Source organism: Struthio camelus, chromosome 2 (assembly GCF_040807025.1).
Source record: "Struthio camelus isolate bStrCam1 chromosome 2, bStrCam1.hap1, whole genome shotgun sequence".
NCBI classification, from domain to species: Eukaryota; Metazoa; Chordata; class Aves; order Struthioniformes; family Struthionidae; genus Struthio; species Struthio camelus.
The window spans coordinates 20,351,797-20,373,666 of NC_090943.1; the positions used below are offsets into that span (position 1 = coordinate 20,351,797).

General features: G+C 38.0%; 1 protein-coding gene across 3 annotated transcripts in view; it reads left to right on the plus strand.

The window, feature by feature from the left end:
- The first annotated feature begins 931 nt into the window (after positions 1-931).
- Positions 932-21,870, plus strand: part of PRTFDC1 (phosphoribosyl transferase domain containing 1) — a 50,266-nt gene continuing 29,327 nt past the window's right edge. For all 3 annotated transcript variants that reach the window (XM_068934548.1, XM_068934549.1, XM_068934550.1), the window contains exons 1-3: positions 932-1,017; positions 5,241-5,347; positions 8,372-8,555. In XM_068934548.1, the coding sequence (XP_068790649.1) occupies positions 958-1,017; positions 5,241-5,347; positions 8,372-8,555 (351 nt within the window). In that variant the 5' untranslated portion in view covers positions 932-957. The remainder of the gene's footprint in view (positions 1,018-5,240; positions 5,348-8,371; positions 8,556-21,870) is intronic.

A 21,870-nucleotide genomic window follows, 5' to 3' on the forward strand; every position in this document is an offset into this window, starting at 1 on the left:
CTGCCACTATAGTTTAATCTGCAGTGGACTGAGAGGCTGTTAGCATTTTCCCCTAAAAGACAGGGTACAAAAAAGATAGAGCAAGTCCATCAATTTTGAGCTTCTTAAATGGAAGCATTAAAGGTAGACAATGATCAGAGTAACCCAAGAGAAGAAGGAAGCTTTCTCAGCTGGCAGGTTGTAAAAGCAAAACAGCAATACTGACAATTTTTGCAGAATCAAAATCATCACAGAATCGGAATGGCCTCCTGAAATGCTCTCCTTTTAGTGAACAGACAGCACGAGGAACAGAGGCGGGCTGAAGGAAACGGGAAGCCACAGCTTATTGCAGCACGGAGGGGAAGAAGGGGCAGCAGTTCAGCAGCCAGCCGGGAAGGAAGGCAGGATTACTGACGTGCTGCAACCGCCTGCTTTCTGGCCTCCTTTACTTCCCTAGGATATGAGCGCAAACCTGCTACAATGTCAGTCTGAACCACACCGGTTTCATTCAACGCAGGCAGCTCGGGACGCCCAGGCCCGCTGCCTGCCTCCGTCCGGCCCCCTCGCCTGCCGCCGCCGCCGCCGCCCCGGGGGGGGGGGGCGCCGAGGCTGCTCCCTCCCCCTGCCGCGAGAACGGCAAAGACACTGCCGTTTCCTTCCCGAGTTCGTTGTTAACAGCTACCCTGTGACGCCTTACGTATGCTTTAGCACGTTATCATCAGTATTTTCTCCGTTAAAAAGAGACCTCTAATGATTAAGCTTTATCTTGTCATAGGAGAAGACGACGGAGCTTGTCTGAGGCTCCTGTCCTCCATGCTTCAGCCTGCGTCGGGAACGTTACTGCCTGCGTAACTCGCGCGGAGAAGGGAAGCGCTGCGGGGCCGCGCAGCTCGGCCCGGGCGACGGGCGGCGCCGGGGGGCGGCGCGGCTCCAGCCCCGGCCCGCCCGCAGCAGCGCCGGGGGCGGGCGCGCAGCAAGATGGCCGGGCAAGGCGGGAGCGGCGCGGCGGCGCGCGGAGGCGGAGGCCGCGGCGTTGTGGTAAATGGACGCGTCCGCCCTGCCCGCGCTGCTGCGCGCCCTCCCGCCTTCCGGGCCGCCTTTCCCTCCCTTCCCCGCTGCCCGCCCACCCCCGGTGCAGCTCCTCGGCCGCCGCGGCGCCCCCGCCGGCCCGGCCCGGCCCGGCCCGGCCCGGCCCGGCGCGGCGCGGCGCGGCGCGGCGCGGCGCCCGGGGCTCCGCTCCTTGCGCCCGTGCCCCGGCCCCGCAGCCCGAGGCCGCCGCAGGCCTCGCCGTCGCCTCAGGGCCGCGGCGCCGCCTGCCGCCCCGCGCAGCCCCGGCCCGCCGGGCCCTCCCCCGCCCCCTCGGTGTCTCCCTGTTCGCTTGTCTCTCTGGAGCGTCCCACCCCACCGCGCCTCGCACGGGTCTGGCTGCTGCAGGAGGAAAGCGAGCGGCCGTGCGCGAAGGCGCTGCCGGGCTCGGGGCCGGCCGGGCCGCCTCGCCTAACGCGGCCGCGCCGCGGGCTTCCACCTAGAAAGCCCCATCCGTCCTCTGCGTCGTCTGCAGCGATGGCTTCGGCTGTTAGATACGTCCCTGCTTGAGTAACTGAGCAGAAGATCCCCAAAGGTGTATGAGTGTCTGGTGCGCACTGGAAAGCTTAGATACCTTTGGGGAGATCTGGGAGCTCTGGTAAAAACGCCCTGCGAGGTTGTCCGTATTTTGTTTTTCTGTAGTAGGAAAAATAATGCATGTGGCCTTGTGTTCTGAGTACCTATTAGGTTGAATAAATTATGCTAAAAGCAAAATATATATATATATATTCATTATTCTGAGGGACAAAGCAGATTCTTCTGTAAAACAGATGTCAAACTCAGGGGTTCTCACCACTTCAGAAACGTTTTTATTTCAGTGTAGTGTGGGTGTTTTAACCAAATTCCAGAACAACAGTCCAAATTGTAGCCCAGAGCTGAGAGTTTTGCTTAGGTAATGGTTAAATCCTGCCTGCCCCAAAGTCCCCTCCATTTCCCTCCTCCCCAAAATGGCAGAATTATGTTTGAGCTGTGCCTGAAGCCGCTGCGTTCCAATTGTCACTTGTGACACCTTGGTAATAAATGCCATTTTTAAAGTGGATGACTGTGTTTAGCACCAAAGCAAACTGGGGATCTTGCAGAGGAGAGGCTGAATGTTCAGAAAGCATGTTCTGCTGTACTGATTTCTCTTCTTTTGTTTGATACACACACGTGCACATGCACCCTCATACCTCTGCCTCCAGAAACCAAAAGTAAGGCTAATGTAGTATGATATAGTTTAAGTTTACCAAAGTTGTAGTTTACTTGATGCTCAGCTCACTTATTTTATACTAAAGCAGAATCTAGGTCTTTGTTACCTAAGTGGAAATATTTACTGTGCTTAAACGTGATGTGCACCCACCTTTTGTACAAAACTAGCAACGTGCTTCCAAAGGTATTGCAGTCGGATTTCTCTACTTTCTCTCGTGTGCCTCAATATTCCTCATATTCCTTCATGCTCCTCATGATGGAACACTTTCAGACGTTGCCATGTATTTATATTTTTGATAGTATACATTCACATCAGCTCTTTAAGTCTGAATTTCTGCTGGCCTGTTTGAACATGCCAAATCTGAACTTAAAAAAAAGCTGTTTGTTGATTTTACTATATGGCTTTTTACACACTTGTATTGCAATATGTGTAGCATATATATCTATATATATTTTTTTCTCTCTTTTTATTGAAGCAGTCACATATATTTTCTTATATATTCTATGCTTAAAGCCAGAAGTAAACAGAAGTTGAGTTTAATTTGGGTTGGGACTTTTTTTGATACTTAGCTATATAAGCTGAGGACAATCACAGATTTTTTTAATTCTCATGTGGAATGCTCTTCCAAATTTACAGTTACCTGAAAATTGTCCTGTAGCATAACACTGTGGACAGCTTCAGGGTAAATTAGAATTCCGAACGCTCGTAATTGGTTAGTGCTTGTTTAAATGAAAGATGAGTGGGGAATAGGCTTATTATATTAGAAAAATAATAAATTGGAATGCATGTGAATTTAATCTTATATACCAGATGCCAGTGAGCACTTTTACAGGATAATTTCGTTATCCTTTCAAATTTATATTCTTTTATTCAAAAGAACCAGGAAGATTGATAGAAAAATCAAAATTTCATCCTAATCTTGTTTCATAAAGGACATACTGTAATTTAAGTAAAAGCTATTGGTTTGTGTGGTTTCTCAAGCCGTTTCTAGTCGTTTAATTTAGTCTTCTACATCTAATCTTAAAAACCTCTAATTTGATGAGAATGCTGCCTAAATAAGCAATACTGACATGGGTTCCTAGTGTGTGTTAATAGTACTTATGCAATTAAAAGGAAATTTTAAATTGTTTCCTTTAAATATTAAAATACTTTTGAACAAAATCATGCCAGACAGTTCATTGCTACAAAATGCTTAAAAAGCGTCAGCTGCTCCTAGGTACTGCACATGAAGATGGGAAAACAACATAGAAAGGCTTGCTAGGCCTCCTGCAGCAGTGTTTTTGTAGCGAGATCTGACCCAATTAAAAACTTTGACAATGAGGGTATGTATGATCTACTGTTTCTATGGAAATGAGGAATGTAACTAAGTAACTCTTCTTTTGTGTCTGTCTAGTTTCAAGGCTCCTATGGATCAATGGAAATACTTTCATTGACTATTGTTTTCTGAATCATGTGCAATATTCAATAGTACTTACCAACAAATAACTTCTTTTGATACAGAAACTATTGGGCGTGCCTAGACTGGCATGACAGTCTAGGCATCTGTAGATGCCAATGAATATGCAACCTCTCCCCAAATTAACCTATTAGATGGAAGACTTTGTTTCAGTGCAGTATTAGCTGGGTAACGTCAAAAAGACTGCAAATCTGGAGGAACAGCTTAACATCTAATATGCTGTGTCAGTCTAGTTATTTTTGAGACGTGGTTTATTGTCCTACTAGATGAAATAGTAAGCATAGGTTAATTTCAGTGACAATTCTTTAAGGAATCCATTTAGCAGAAATGCTATTAAAAATACACTTCACAAAGGCAAGTCTCTCACCTTTTATCTTTCTAATCAATGTTCATGGGCCTGAGCTGTGGAAAGAAGAAGGCAAGTATGTTGCTCAAGGAACGTGATGGTAAAGCAAACCTAATAGGTGTCACTTTTTATTCTGAACCAATCTCAAAACAAGAGCTCTAGAATGATTCCAAGAAGTCTCATGAACCTGGAGGTGTTGTTTTTCATATTGACGTATATGTGAAAATTGTGGATTTGGAGTTTGTTTAGTTTTTGTTTTTTGTTGAAGTGTACTTTGCATCTTCATAGCTTTCTGAAGGCTTTCTGAAGCCTTTGCCCATTGGCCAATTTTTGTCCAACATGATCTCTGTAGTCTGCTGTTGCATTTTATGTGATCTCCTAAGCGTAGTGCTCTGATAGTTGTGAAGCTAACATATTAAATCTGTAAAAGATTTGTTCAGTAAATGTATGGCTTTGCAGATTATCTGATAGTAAAGTGAGATGAGAACTTTTTTAAACACTTACCTTTGGTGACTTCTAAATTAAGGACCTCACCATTCACAAGTGGTACAGTCTTCCATTGACTTGTACAGATGCAGTCTGTGAATCACATAATTTATTCTCCCTTTGTGCTCTTTTGTCTGTAGAATATATATTTATGTGAGATTCTAAAATATCTCTAAAACAGAAATTCACAGTTTTAAAGTATGATTTTGTGGGTTCTAAGTCCCACTGGGTGACTCTCCCATTGAAGATTCTCTTTGTATTAGTAGTCTTACATTTGGATTTCTAGTTTGAAAGTAACAAGAAACTTGGACCTGTCACTAGTTTAGTATTAACTATTTCCCCTTTATGTCTCGGTGTTTGTAATTTCAAGTGAAATTTCCCGCATTTTGTGGGAAAAGAAACTAAAATGCTCTTCTGGAAAATTTAATTTTAAAAAATGATATTTTTTCCAGTATTTGATTTCTGAGATATACTAAGAAGCAAAATAATTAGTAGGAAAATTGATATGGTGAGTTTTGACTGTATCTACTGCTGATCACAAAATTTTGTAGTTTACCATTTGAGTGCCACTGTATACAGAAGAGAGTATGTCATACAATTAACTCAGCCAGTATGGTGTACCAGAACACTGATTTTTATGTCAGTTGCATATTGTCAGACACCATGAAGCAGTCTTAACAGTACTATTTGGTATTCAGATTTCAGACAACTGGCCAGGATATAGTCTGGATTTGTTCACTTACCCTCAGCACTACTATGGAGATCTGGAATATGTGCTCATACCTCATGGCATTATTGTTGACAGGTATGTGTGCCTTCAATGTTACTAAATAAATATTTTGGTTGGAATTATTATTGTTTTTCAAAAAGCCTGTCATCCACAAACAAGGTATATATAAATATATTATAAAAATCTTTTATCAGTTATAAAAATACTTTTATTTATTTAATTGGCAAAGTCAAAAATACTTGAAGGTTAGGAAGCGCTAGTTACAGTTGTCTTTGCAGCTCTTTGCCTAATTTCTTTCATGTAATTTCTTTTCTGGGAATTGAACGAGATGGGAGTCTCATAGAAAAGAGTGTATGATCATACAGTAAAATTGGCATCGTAATGTAAATATGCAAAAGGGGACATCTGAAGTTGGAAGGGCAAATACAAAGCATTCTGTATTTAGTAATATTTGAGTTACTCACTTGCACCCTCACTAGCTTGTGTTTTTAATATAAAAAGCAGAAAACCGGCATTCAATTACGTAAAACTTTGGCAACTCCCTAGTACAAATCATTAATATGAGATAACCTAATGGCTTCCTACTGCACCATTGACTTCCTCCATTTAAGCTGACGAGCACAAGAGAGAAGTGTGGTGTGGACTGTTTGGGTCCAGAAGCGAAATCTGGAGGGTTGTGGGAAAGCTTGAACATCTCCCTTTCCTCACCTTGTGGTAGTTCCTGTATGTTCTCTCTCTCCTGTGTGCATCTGAGGGTGCTTCAGTATTCGTGGTAGTCCAGCTCAATGTTCATGCTCAGTTATTATTTTGACATGCTGTTAAAGATCTTTTGAAAAGGCTACAAAACGGAAATGGTAATTTTTAACAGTGTATTTATTGCGAACATCTGAATTTCATGAGACATTTCCAGCCTGCGGTTTTCTACCTACCACATTTGAACAGCCGGTTGCAAGTACTGAAATTGTTGGAACTCCTTGAAAGAAGATCATAAACATCCATCATAAGGAAGAGTAGTGACTCCTGTATTTGTTTTGAAACACAAGTTTTCTTTTATTGCCCTTCAGTTAACATTGTGTTGAATTTTTCATCTCTTCTGATTAGGGTCAACTGACTGTTAATTCCTCTTTTAAAATAAATATGTTACAACTTCATTTCACATAGGATTCAATAAATATTTTTTGAAGTGTGCATTGAATGCCAGTGTCGTCTCCTGCTCCAGCAGAAAGATTGGTTCAGTTCTGATGGAAAAGGAAACAGAGTTGAATACACTGTGATTATGGAAAATTTTCTTGTAAGAAGGTGGCTGTACACTTGAGAAAATTCTTTTGTCAGTAGGAAGCAATTAAATATAGGTTAAAAGCTAGTATGCTTTTATTTATTGGCAACTCCCTAATACAAATCATTATACTCTGGAGTCCACACTCTTAAAATACAGAAGTGGTCTATGGAGTTCTTGGAAATTTCAGCTCCTAAAACAATCTGAGAAAAAATATAAGTAGATGGAAATCAGCAGAAGAATGTTTCCTCACTAAAGAAAGGTTTTTCCTATTATTCTCAGACTTGATAAAAGATGATAAAAGATTAGTTGATCTTCATCCTTGTATCAGTAAAAGGAATTATGTTTGAGGTGAAACAGAACGATCTAATTATATCTTCTGTTTTTTAAATCTAAAAAATACTAACGTTTTTGATCCAAAAATTGTTATATGGAATATACTTGAGTGTTACAAAAATGTGAAAATGAAAGTTAGAGAGAGCAGCTTTTGCTCATAACTAGCATATTATTTTCCTGTTAGAGTTTATTCTTCTCTGGTACATGCATAGAAGGGAGATTTCACTGTAGTTCTGTGTACGTATGGAGAAGCAAATGGATTCCCATGTTACAATAGGAAGGAACAAAAAATTGATAGAGGAAAAAGGTGACCATGAAAGACAGAGCATAAATTGTAGGATCATTTAATAAATTACGTCCTACCAAAATGTCCATCCTCATTGGAAGCACTGACTCATTCAGAGAGCTACCAAAGAACTTTCCAGAAATATGTTCACCACAAATAGTCCCCTAAGCTATTTTCCCCTGAAACATCAGATGGCATTTTTCAGTTTTCTGTTGAAACTTGCTTTACGTCCGATGTACATAAGTCATATTTGGTGTATGCCAGAAATGGAAGATTGACTCAAAAAAAAAAAAAAAAAAAAAAGGACTGATGACTGAACGTGGCATTTTAAAAGTTCAGTTTTCCAGAAATGCCATCTACCTTATTCTGTAGAAATCAAAGTCACTTAAGATGATCACTCTTGTTTATTTTTTTGTCTTGAAGATTTCTCTGCTATTGTATCAGAGAGGTGATTCTTCTGATTTCAATCTGTCATGTTGTTTTTGCGATGCACAGCCGTCAAAGAGAGAAAGATTTAGGAACCCTTCCATTCCAGATTAATCAGAGCATAACCTTGAGGATTGCCATGTGTGTGACCTTGAACAAGTCACTTAAGCTCATTCCACTCTATTTTTTTTCAGTGTGAAATAGTGATAGCGTACATTTTTCAAAAAATGTTGATTGATGATATATTTCTTTATAGTATTTGTTTATATATTTGTTAAAATTGTAGGGGTACCATTTTCCAAAGCCAGTCAATGTGAAAAATGTATAGTGTTTCTCTTTACCTTTCACTTAACTTATTGTTTTTAGAGAGTTACTAACATAACAAATTCTGTGATTGTACAGAAATATTTTGTATTCGTGTCTGCTGCGAGGAGAAACTGAAGGCTCAATTTCTTCAAGCATCTCCAACATCTCTGAAATACTTACGGATTCAGTATATGCTGAGAAGTGTTACTCCTTTTTTCTGTAACTGGGGAATTAATGCATTAAAGGTTAACCAGTTTGATTCATATGCTTTGCACCTTGCATCCTACATTCTGTATCTGCCTATTGTGAGCTTGATCCAAAACACATTCAAGTCAAATCAAGAAACCTGAGCAAACTGTAGGTCAAGCTAGATACTCATTCTGATGTTTCTTTGTAACCACAGGGAAAGCATACCATGAACTTAGAGAAACTGCATCTAATGTTATTTTATCCTTAATTTTCACTTCAGGACAGAACGATTGGCCAAAGATATTATGCAAGACATTGGAGACAATGATATTGTGGTTCTCTGTGTACTCAAAGGTGGCTACAAGTTCTGTGCTGACCTTGTGGAGCACATTAAAAATCTCAGCAGAAATTCAGAAAGGTTCATCTCCATGAAAGTCGATTTTGTTAGAGTGAAAAGTTACCACGTAAGTCAACAACTTATTTATGTAGACTCTGGTTGTATTCTCATAAGAAATAGTAGACTTCTGTAGTGAGAAATTAAAAAAAAACTTTTAGATTATAAGACAATCAGTGTGATTTTTTTTTTAAATTGATGAGTTTTTTTTTTCAAAATATTCCTGTCCCTTTATACTTTTTGGATAACATGAGTAATGATATGAGGCATTCTCAAGCTGTATTTTTTTTCATTTAACCCGTCTTCACTTTTGGACAGAAAATTAGTCAGATTTCCATCATGTAAAATGTCTACATGTTGTTTGTTCTCACAATCCTCCGCAGTCCTGTCAAGTTTATTTCACAGGATTTCATATTCCACCTCCCTTCATACTTAAGTTTAGCATAACTGCAAGATGATAAATCTGTGTCTTATTCTACATGTTTAATGCTAAATTAAATGTTTTATTCTTCATAACATGCAGTTTATGTAAGAGCAGAGTATACCACTAGATGATGATAGTGCTTTATAATAAAATGAAATAAGTCATTGAACCAAATCCAGTGCTGAGATAAAAGTCAAAACTTTCTGTTATCTTCAGAGGAAATTACGCCGTAGTGATTCATTTGTTTCAGTGAGGCAGTGATAATGAGAAGAGCTGCTTCTTTTTAGAAAGATTGGTTACAATTTCTGTTTGCACAAGCTATATTTTTATTTTCGACCATTTATGCTGCACTATATAGTGAGGGAGCATTTCTAGAAGTAAGTTGTCCTAGAAATGTCTAAGGAAGTACACCAAATATATGTAGTGATAATAAGCTTTCTCTTTGACCACTAATGCTATGTAGTGATAATAAGCTTTCTCTTTGACCACTAATGCAACTTGCTGAGTCTGATGGCTCCCATGATAACTCCACCTCCTTTCCATGGAAAGAGGTTGGTGGGTTGGCATTTTACTCCAAAGCCAGTGACCATAACCTTTTCCTGACTTTCACGAATCCAGCCTATATTTTTTCCATCATGGAAGAGAACTGAATGAGAGTCTTTTGTAGCCGTTTCAGCAGGATTTGATCCTGGGACTACTCTTTTGAGAACTGATCTGCTCTATGAAGGACATATGCAGTACAGAGATTGCACTGTTTCTAGCTATTTAGCGTTATTACAAGAGAACTAATTAATAAAGTAAAATACGTATTTGTCTTAACATACGAATGTGTGGAAATTATACTTGATTTTTTTTTTGGTGTGGTAACACTAGCACTTCTATTTTTTAGCAATGCTTTTGCTAACGGTAGGACTATTTAAATTGATTTTTCCTTTGCACCTGGCATTATAGGTAATGCACATGCTTTTCCTATTGGGTTGTCTTGTATCTAGTATGAGGATACCCCAATTGTGTAAAATTATTTTCCTTGGTGACCAGCCAAATCTTATTAGCAGTATTACCTCTTAACCATTGAGTTGCAGGAGATGTATACCACAGCAGCGTGGAAATCTCCCCATCATTTTTTAGGAAATGAAGTATAAGTATACTATATAAAGCTGAAACTGCAGTGGAAATTTTGTTATGCTGGAGTTAATTACAAAAGCCTAGATGATCCTACTGTTTAATGGCTGCGGATGTTCTGTATCTTAGCGTCATGCTTCAGTAGGAAGGTAAGTGATTCCCCAGAACTAGGGGATTCTAGAACTAGAAGAAATTAGCTTGCAACTAGTTTTTAAAAAATAAATTCTCTTTTTTTGTGTGTGCTTCCAAACAGGTGTCATGTATTTAGAGACTAGAGCTGTGCTTTAGTTAGTGCTGAATATGAAACCTTCAACAATGCTTGATTTCTGGCTGGTCTTGAGAAGCTGGGTAACACTTCAGTATAAATTTAAAATAACATTAATATTAATGGATTCGTTCAGTGAGTGAGAGGTAAAAATAATGCCAACTAAAGTACCAATATCACTCTCTGCCATCCTTTGGGTTCTGGGTTATCATTTTGTTGTATTCTGTCCAACTGGAGGCAAGGATAGGTTCTCTAAAATTGGAAATCATGGCCATGTGCGACATAGCTGTGCTTAGAACGCTTAAGTGAGTAAGGAGCTTTTATTAGTTTGAGTGGCCACATATCCCAGCCTTATATGAGACTCCGAAGTTACCCGTGTCAGTTTATTCTGTAAAATTTTCCCTTCACAGTGCTTTTAAACTTTAATCACAGGCAAATAATTACCTTCTGAGATGTAAGGCTCTACCTGAAGTCTTGGAGCACTTCCCTCTCTTTGCTTTTGCTGTTCCACTTTCTATTAGGACTTATTATTCTCTACTCATTTTTCTCTCTTTTTATCCCTCTCACATTTTACAGACACTGTTCTTCTCACATAATTTCTCCTGCTTCCTTTTACTAACTGTTCTCTCCTTCTCTCCTAAAGGGAGTCCTGCTGCTCTCAATACATTTCCTTCAGATATGTCTCCCCTTTCCCCCAGGCTGTCTAAATCCAGCAAGTAACTTCAGCTCAAACTGGTGGGATTTTTGAATTGGCTCATTTCAACTTCAGTACCAAAGGTTAGTCGATGTTTTGAGGTTGTAACTGAAAGGGGGAGTTCTTGATTTAATTGTGTTGCAAAAATGAGCTCTGATCAAACTCTGAACTTGGCATCAGTGAAAGTACATCTTAAGTGTGACGTATCCGCAAAAAATGTCGTATTTTGATGTCTGGCAAACAGAGACGATTGCCTTTCAAATAAAAAGAGATTGCAAATTAGTCCAGCTTTACAGCACTCTCTGTTTTTCAAACCTGTCATATCCCAGAATTTAGACAGTTGTTGAAATAAAATCTTAAGTTCTGCTTTCATATTAAGTAGCTGAAAGTTGGACATATACATTCTTTTTTAGACTTTGGGCTCTAGAAGTTGAACTATGTTTTCCATTTCTTTAGGGTTTTTTTCTAGAATGATAATATAATACAGAAGAGAAAGAGTTAAGAAAAGTATACAAGTGGACAGAAACTTACAGACTCAAGTTTAGATCAGTAAAGAAAAAGATAGATGTGCCTAATTTTAAGCAAACTTTGTATCTGGATCTGTAAATCGAGAAATATATAATTTACAAATGAACACTTGATTACCTTTCAAAACTTATTGTTTTGAAAGCTTCCTAGTCAGTAAGAATGATATTTAAAAAATTATGAAATGGAAAAGAATTGTGGTTGGAAAATATGTGGAATGATATTCTCCATATAAATATGATAAGCTCTTGGAAGAATGCGATTTCTTGTAGACTTACAGGTTGTGTGGCATACTTTTTCTCCTGTTAATTTTATGCATTTGAATGATTATCAGAAGCTCAACATAAGGAGATTCTTTAAGTGGGGATTTGATTAGAGACTATATGATGAGTTTTCAAGCTTCTAGCACAACAGGCAAATTAGAAGAAAGGTCCAAGGTGAGAGTTAGAAAAGGTGATTTTTAAGAAATAAACAAATATGAAAGTCATGTAGACTTAAGAGCAAGAGTCAGAAAGTGGATGAAGGGGGAAATAACATCCATTGATGGTGATTTGAATGAGAAGCAGCTTACTTTTAAGAGGCAGAAAGGAGAAAAAGTTATTTTTGGAATGGACTGGTGAGTAGTGAGGCAACAAGTCTTGTGGATAGACAAGGAAGCACTAGAATAGTCCTCACGTGAAATATGAGGGTATGGATAAGCTGCATGCCAAGATTTAGGCAAAAGATATATTCTAGAAACACTAACATAAGAGCTGATGGAATTTGGCAGCATCTTAGATACTAATTTATAAGAGATTGAATTTGAATAAAGCACAGGTCAGGAACAGTGGAGTTAACTTAAGAGATTTTTGAATTTAAAAGTGGAAGAATAAAATTTAATGTATTCAATTTTCACCATACCAATTTTTTTCCTGGTTGGTAGCTTATCCACAGTGAATCAGAGCTCTGAAATTGAAAAGAGGGTGAGAGTTTGAGGTTCATAGAAGAATTTGAAAATATTTTGTAGTTATTTTTAGTAGTTAGTCCATGATGAAAAGTAGTGGAAGAAGATAGTGGTCTTGGGAAGGTAGCACAAGGAGAATATGACACCAGCAGGAGAACTAAAAAATGTGGATCCAGAAATTCTGTAGTATGTTTGTAATATTGATAACTTCAGTTGATTAAAGAACTAATTAAGAAGAACCCAGAGGGAAGTACAGCAGAGGAAGCAGGAGAGTGTTTTACCAGGGTGTTCACAGACTAATGGAGACGACTAGACAAGAAAGAAGGAATGTTTGAGGATGAGGGAAAGAGGGAGTGAACAAAGGAATAAAAGGAGACGGGTGGCAGAAACAGAAGGGCTAAAGGAAATCTCTTTGTTCAATGTGGAAGAGATAATTTAAGACAAACTAACAAAGGTGAAAGTTAAATTAGAACTTGAGACAGGAGAGGACATTGGGTTTATCAGATCTAATCCCCTACTAATAGATGCAACATCACTTAGTCCATTTCCAAGCCAAATGTGATCTTTAAACCAAAGCTCAGTTTTGAAATGGAATTGAAAAAAATCAGTAGAAAAGCAGAGAAAGTATACAGAGAGGAGTTCTCAGCAACCTGTCAGTAGAAGAGAAAGTAGATGTGTGAGAATTAACATTTCTTTAGTAGACTTTGATGGAAGCTAAAAATTTGAAGAATCATGCTAAGAGTTGTGATTGAAATTGGGAGTTGGTATGACAGCAAAAAACTACACATACTTACATTAGGCAGACCAGTCTGCTTTCTACATGCATAGTTACTTGTTCTTGTGAAAATTTTAGTGTTCCCATATTGTTATCCATAGCTGGATATGCATTTAATACTTGTAATTCTTAAAAAATGCAAAATAGGTAAGATAATAAACCTTGAATTTGGGGGAGGGGCAGCTGAATCTCAGTGGCATGGTTTTGCAGTGAAAACCATGGTGAGCTAATCTAGTAGTCAGATTGAGAGAGTTAATTTTCCTTAACCCTTCTGTGATTTCTTTGCTTATTCTTGTACGGACTAAAATGCCAGAAAATGACCATTCATCTGTGTTATTTTGTAACTTTGCACATCTGAAAGAGGATAGTAAATGAACTGTGATATTCAAATTATACCTCTTCATTGCAAATTCTCTTTCAAGTACAGATTATTACAGAATGTTGCTATATTTTCCATCTAGTCCCTGAACTGTGGATTTTAGAAGTGCATTGTTCATCTTCTGATGAAAATATTGTTGAAAATTATTCTGAAAAATGTGAATGAACTTCAAAGGAATGTTGCTTGCTAATCGCAAAGAAGAAACTTGTAGACGATTGTGTATTAAGCCAAATCATGTAATCCTTTAAAATTAATACATTATTTATGATTTCCAGAACATAAGTAATTTAAAAAAATGTGACCTCTGAATTGTAGTCCATGCACAATGGTTATATTGATGTCTGTTCACAAATACATTGACATGATCTGTTTCCTCTTCAGCCTCCAGTTGTTTGAAATATATTTACAACTGTTAATTATTAATCTTGGCATAAACAGAACCGTTAGTTCTGCAAAATTGTGAAAACAAGCAACAAAACAGGCATTGTTTAGTAGAAATCTGAGTGTTTTTGTCTGTATGAGGCTATTTCAGTAAATAGTTTTGCTAAATCTCTCTGCCGTAGGAGTAAAGGAACAGAGGGATTTTATAATGAATAAATTGTAAGCCATTTGGTAAATGTACTAAAATTACTTATTTTTCTACCTCAAAGCTTTACTTCTAAAATGCCACTACTAAGTACTTACATCTTAAAAAACACAACAGCATGAGGCATCAGACTATAATCACAGTGGAAAAGTAAAAAATACACATCTATGCTTTGCATAATAATGTATTCCTATTCGGTATAATTTTACTGTATTAAACTTATGTTTTTGGGATCAGTATGAACTTTGCATCTAAAACCAATGTTTTGTAATCTGGAGATTAAAAAAGGAAATAACTTTTTATTTAAACACAAAAGAAACACCAAAGTGTACTGCTTGGGTTTAATGATGCATATCTATACCCAAACTCTACACCAATGTTACAATGATTCTTTGTTTCAATGTTTATTTGCTATGAAAATACAACTCATGGTCTTCTGAGAAAAATGTGCCTCCTGAGATGAAGGAGAATCCTCATTATCTTACAGGCTTTCTCTTGAGCAGGTTACTGAATTCTCTTTATGTTGCTTCATATATGCTGTTCAGCTGATGACCAGTGATCTTCCTTGATGGTGAGCAGCCATGAATGAATTAGAAATTGGAGCCTACCTGGTAGAATAAAATTCCTATGAATTTTAAGGCCAAATTTTGCAATTATGAACTCCAAATCTGCTGCAATTTATCAATTTGACATGCAAATAAATATACTAAAAAACTAAAATATACTCTTAATCTTTTTCAGCTGCACAGCTTGCAGTCGGTGCTGTAGATCGTGAACACCTTGTACAGAGATGAGAATTTTGCAGCATTATATACTGTGTAGCCAATGGACAACAAAAATTGTCATTACTTTAGTCTACAGAGGCTACCAGTGTCGAGGATATGGACCTTAAATTTGTTGCTGCTCTGAGAAATGTTGCAGCGATTGTAGGAAGAGCAGCCAAATAGCTGTCTTTCTTACAGGCAAGCTAAACATGACTAGAATTGTACTCCTAGCAAAGTTCCAAAGGGATGTTATCTTGGCATACTTTTCCATGTCTATAAATGGATAAAATGGTGTCCACATCCTGAAGTAGTAACATCTTTTTGAGTAAGAGCTCTGTAAAATGAGCAGGCATGTTAAAACCAGTGAGTGAAAGCTCCTTTACAGTTCCAAGCCCAAATACTCTTAAGTCTAAAGCAGGTGCTGCTGCTGTCTCTGTATCTCTGACGCTTTCATCATCTCCTGAAGCTTAGTAAGGCCTAAGATGTTAATACGGGGAGGAACAGTGGAAACAGATCATATTTTGTGCAGCTAGACTGTTTGGAGATTTTAGCATTCACAATCCTTACTGTGTCCAAATGTTTGTTTTCAAAATCTTAAGAGTGGTTTAAATAGGAAATGAGAAACAAAAACTACTTCCTAGATCCAACAGTGTCTTGCTGCAAAGGATCAACCTCAGAGACACTAAACTTTTTCAAAGAAATAACTGAAAAAGGCTTTAGTAGTGGAAGATGTCCCAAAAGCTTATTCTTGCAAATGGCTGAATTATTTTTTCGTAGAAATTTACACAAGAAATTAATGAGAAGAATGTCAGTCCAGTTGGTTAAAATGTGGTCTGTGTTATAACATAAAAGGATGATTCAGACAGCCTTCAGAATAAACTCTCCCGCCATACATCTGCATTGCAACATATACAGGTACTTAGCAATTTTGTACAAGAACTAAGGCAGTGGAAATGGGTCTTTTTTCTGATTGCATCTGCACTGGCTGGAGAGATGAACAGTCTCCTGTTCATTCTTTGTATTCCATAGTGCCCTCCTGCCAGTCACACTTATCAGCTTAGTTGCTTATGAGCAGTTCCTCAGCCCAAATGAGACTGGTTACCAGAAACTTCCTGTTTGAACAGCCTCAGCTAGCTGGATTCATTTTTACTGAGCCAGATTAGGCAGCATGCTCGCATGCATCTCATTCAGCAAATCTGAGGCACCAGTAGCCTGTGCCAGAGGGGGAAGCACTGGGGTCAGCCTGTGGGCAGTAGCTTCTTTAGTCAGCACAGCTTCTGCTGGGAAATGAAGCCCACACATTTCTAGGGATCGTAGCTACTAAGAATCCAGTGCAAGGAGTCTCAGAAGCTCCCTCTTGTACTATGGGAGAGCTACGCCTCAGAGGTGACAGGGGGAGCATGGAGTATTTCAGCCCTAATTATTTTTAGGGAACTGGCCTACTTTTCCTAATACTTTAAGGCAAACTGGAGAAGGCTGTGCTGTATGTAATAAAATGTCACCTTAAGGTTCAGTGTCTCAGACCTTTCCAGGTCTGGAAGCAGATGCTCTTCTTCCTAGGGATCTAAAGCTTCCACTTAATTTGGTTGCAGAGTCGTGAGATATGAGAGCTTAAATTCATCACTCGCTTAAGGCTGTCTTGAGCATAAAGAGGAAGAAAGTGTTTCTAATTTAAGTTATTTTAATTAAAGCATTTAGTATTTTCCTGTTGGATACAGCTTCAAGGCTTGAAGTATTACTGATAATATAAGTAGGCGTTAATTGGTGGGCATAGTTCAAGAAAGGTCATAACAAGCCTACCGTACAGTCAGTTTATATAGTTTATCTGTAATGTAAAACTTACTCATAGAGAGGTGTTCTTTCTGTCTGTATGCATCAGATAATACACCTACACACCACTTAAATATGTTCACACCATCTGAATTCTTAGAGATTTTTTTAAAGTATGAGTAAGTGTTGCAGTGACTCACATAAAAGATTTGGGAGAACCAAACAGATCAGCCAGGGGAGAACTGAGTAGGAAGCAGTCTGATTGCCATGGGGACAGAATGAGAACAGATGTGGCAATGGAAGCAGAGTGGTAGCGAGTTGTACAAAAGCTCTCCAGCAGTATCTAAACACTGTTTTAAGATATTTATGGGGCATAAAGCAAGTAGTTACTTGCCTCATCAAGATACTTTTCATTTTTATCTATTCTTCCCTACTTAGGTAGTGCCTTCCTTCATACTTGTTCATGATTTTTAGCTGTGGGATTCTTTTTTCTAACCTAAAAAAAATTACAGTTCTAACTTAGTTTTCATGTAATATTGGTTGACACTCTGTGCTTCTGAACTTTAGATCTAATGCCATGTCCATGAGAAGTTTCCTCTAATCTTTCTACAGAAATTTGTCTCCCCCTGAGTCACAGTTTTGTAACAAGCTGTAATGTTTTCACTTGAAAAATATTTTCCTAATTGAAATACACGTTCTAGATTATAGTATGTTACAGAGGGCACAGCTACTATCTGTAAATAGACTTTTAAATCTCAAGTTCTTTTTTCTTAAACTCTTTTTTTTATGTGTTTTCTTCATGGCTTATTTTTAAGCAATCCCAGCTTCTGGAACATCTTAACATTTGAGACCGTAGATGTTTTTAAAATTGTTCAGTTTTAGAACAGATTCAAAGTATCAAGGGATTTCATTAAAAGCATTCAAGAGGTGATATTTTCAAGGAGTTAGATTTTAAAGTTCCCCTGGATACAACATTTGTTGTAAAACAGTGGTTTGTTACAAAGCCTAAAAAATTGATGTTCAGTTTTAGTAAAATATTTTATTTCATATTCTGCCAAAAAATGCGGCCAAGCTACCACTAAATTATGACATTTGCAGCAATACTATATGTCACTGTTAGATATTATTGTTTCTCCTACTTTCAGTCTGCTTCATAGATTTTTTACAGTGACAGGGAGACAGGCCCTTATTTATGAGAAAGGGGCAGAATAGGATGGTTTTTAATCCTGTTTCACAAATAAGGTCTGGCAAGTTTGAAAGTACTGTGACATATTTATGCATTGGCAAAATATCACCTTGATTACTTACTTGGATACTAATAATACCATTTAGTGTGTGGTTTTTTTTAATTAAGATCTGGAATGGGGCAAAATTAATTAAAAGAAGCCCGAGGGTTCTAATTTTCCCAACGAATTATATGATTGTGTTCTACTGGCATCTCTTAAATGCTATTTCTTAAAACAGATCATAGCATGTGTGATGTTCATGCAGGGCCGCACCCCAGGGATGCTGTAAGGCATAAAGCAAAAATGATGCTTTACATGAATATGGCAATAACAAGAAATACTGTACTATTGCACTCCTTATCTGTATGACAAATGCAAAATTATTTTTAGTTTGTGTTTGCTAAATGAAAGTTACGGTATTTCATTAGCAAAAGAATACTGTAAAATAACCTTGCAAGAAAATTCACTAAGGATATGTGTGTTGTTAAAATTGTCCTAGTCGTCACTAGCCAAGGGACTAAATGTCATAGTGATGTGAAAGGCAGTGCCACTGAGCCAATGGTACGCTAGACTCCAGATTGTTGGAAGGGATTAAGTATTTGAGGTTTTTATCAATCTTGTCTCTTGAGAATCTGCTTTCACCTTCTGTGTGTTGTCTCAGCCTATGGCTATTTGACAGATTTGAAGATTCTTCTGCTGCCTTCCGTGTATCACCAAATCCTAGAAATTACTGATTGTCAGGGTCAGGGGGTTAATACTTTGTCTAGAGAAGGCTATTTTCTCTTGTGTTTTCAGGAACCCCCAGGGGACAGATGGTTCTTAGGTACAGAGCTACCAATTGACTATATGATTTCTCACAGTGTTAATTTACTTTTGTGCAATACTCAACACCACAATCAAAAAGATGGGTAACGTGGTACAAGTAGGATCTAGTAGTGTCCAGCTGGCACACCAGGACCCTCCATTGATGCTGGGCAACATGGCTTCAAGTCCTGCTGCTGTAATGTTCATGCCTTTAATGCTGCATAGTAAGTGGATAAAAGACAGATATTCCAGGAAACATGGAGCTGAATTAGAATTGTCCTTTTCCTAGCTGAGTCCAGGCTAGTTAGCCGTAGCTTGCTGATGTCCTCCATGATTTTTGCCTTACTATCTGCATAGACACAGGAGGAAGACTTCTCCTATACGCTTTTGCTTATGGCAGTCTCCTGAGCACTAAGGAAGAAAAGAAGCCCAAGTCTCCTATTCTGTGAGCGTGTGCTTTTATTAATCAATTTATTATCGCAAAAGATGGAAACTCCCACCAGTGCCACCTGGTAGTCCAAACTGAGTGCATGACTAGGATTAAGGCAGTTCTGGAGAGTACACTTACTAAGTTGTTCTCTTGCCTGTAAATTTTGAATTTGACTTGCCTCCTATCTCTGGAGACAAAATATGTGGTCTGAATCTCACTTTGCGTGAACAGCCTTGTTCAATTTTTAGTACCTTTTCTCATCCTGGAACCTATGCAGTCTTTATACTTACTTTTTACATGTTATTTTACAGAATAAAAAGTTATAGTACAAGAAAGCCCCAGACTAGACTCTGTGGAAATTAACCTGAATTTTGGAGATATATTTTATTTTTGATTGATGTATGATTCAAAAAGTTCTATATTACTTGTTCTTGATTTCAGTTGTTGCTGATCTTTTTAAAAGTGCAGGTACTGTTTGAGGCATATGAGTATGTGGTGCTGAAATCTTAGTGCCTCATTCTTAAACAAAGTAATCAATTTAACCAAGCAAATATATAAAACAATTGCTAAAACAGAAAGAAATATGTATACATAGAAATAATTTATTGTCTGTAATCCATATTAGCCAAGTTAACTGGTCTAAACTGCTGTCGTTTACAACAATCTGGCCCTTTTCCGGTGGAAATACTTAATGTTTATGCCAATATAACTGAAGCTTATCTTTGTTCAAAGATTTTAAGGAGAGTTTTGCCTGCTACAGGTTGACAGGGCTAGATCATGTATGCAGTCTGGTTTTTAGAAATGTTTTTTTATTTGAATATATATACAGAATTTATTAATATGTGCAAATATAGTGTTGAACATATGCCTCCAGCAAAATAAAACAGTATAAACAATTTGCAGCCATAAATATTTGGCCCTAGCACATATGTTCTTAGTAGTAGGTATGTCATTCTACTTAAAACTTCTGTTTTTCAGAATCCTGTGGTTCACAGTGTAAGGCTACACTTCAGTCCTAGCTGAGAGATAATTCTGACCATTCTTCTCTCTGTTCATGTCGTTACATTGTTTCTGCTGCTGATACAAGTACACTCAAAGCAGTCCTGCTTCTCACAGGTGAAACTGCTTGCAAAGGGATATAACACCTGGAAAAATAATGGAGCCTGGACAACATGGTATATCATTTAACAATCACATTGAGTTATTGACCAGTATAATTACAACATGGTAGGAATTTTTTAAATGAGCTCCTTAGTGTGCACACATTTCTCTGTCAGTAAGAAAAAGTTATATTTATCAAGAAGAAAACTAAAAAATGTCAATTTCTCCTCTTCTCAAAGGAGATAGACTATGTAACAAAGTAAAACTTTTCAATCCTATCTCTGGAAAAGTATACTCGGTTCCAGATATAGCAAGTATTTTTGGTATGTTCCTGTTGCATTACTGTGTGCATTTTTTGGTGAGGATTGGTAAGAATGAGACTGTAGACAGTCCTCTAATGGCAAAGGGGAAATTTAGTTTTAAGGACAGATAGAATATTCAAACTGGAGAAAACAGATTAATGGACCTGATTCCATGGAGGCTAGCATACCTCTTGATTTTTTTCTGGATGCTACTGCTTTATCTGCCCGAAACCTTAGGTGAACAAAAACTTCATTTTCCTAGAAAGTGCTGGTTCTGCGGGACATGTGCGGAGAACGTCATCTGCATATATGCAGCATCTCATTCAGGATTTCTTACTTGTTTTGGAGATCTTGCATGCCCATCTCCTAATTGGCTTCTTATGGCCAAAACAGCCTTTGTTGCTGTGTGTCTGTGTGTGAAGGACAGACTTTGGTTCTACATTTACATCTATTAGTTGTAAAACTGATGAGGAATGAAGGACCTGCTCTCGCTCGGTCTAATTCAACGTAGAGAGCTATTAACTGTATAAGACACTTCACCCCCTTTATCCTAAGGGTAGGAAAGTGTATAAAGTATCCAGAACTTTGAAGTAACCAAAACAAACAAAAATGTATGTGAATACCTCATCCAAAGAACTCTTATTTCCAAAGGATTTGCATTGTGTGGCTGGTTGAATTTTTAACTTAACTGTATTTGCACTGCATGTGAATTCACCTTTGTTGGACATTGGAGAATACACGAGAGTTATGAATGCCTTAACTGGGAGGGGAAAAAGGTAATTTATGCTTTACTGGACATCAGAAAATGTACACTCAAGCATCCCCTATAGGGGATGAATTTTTTAGTATCTACATCATGAACTCTTAATTGAAGCTTTTCATTTGGTTAGGTTCATACCATTTCATTTCAGTGTGGATTTTCCAGTTTGTAATGACGGCTGAGCTTATTCTTGTTGCTTCCCTCCACGGGAGGGAGTATCTGTTTCCCCTTATGCCTATTTTCATAAAACTGATAGGACCTTAATATCTTTGAGCCCATTAACCCCTGTCAGCCTTTGGAGTACTCAAGGAAGGGAAGGAATGACTGACTGACAGACAGATTCTATTAAGAAACAGCTTAAAGGTGAAACAGATGAGCTTTGTATGGCACAAGCAAAGAAGAAAGAGAGCTGAAATAATTAAATGCCAGAGCAAAGCAATGCCAAAATTGAGCTACCTTGCATTATATTATAGAAAATATCTTATGCAAACTAAGCTTTAATAAAATTGCTGAAC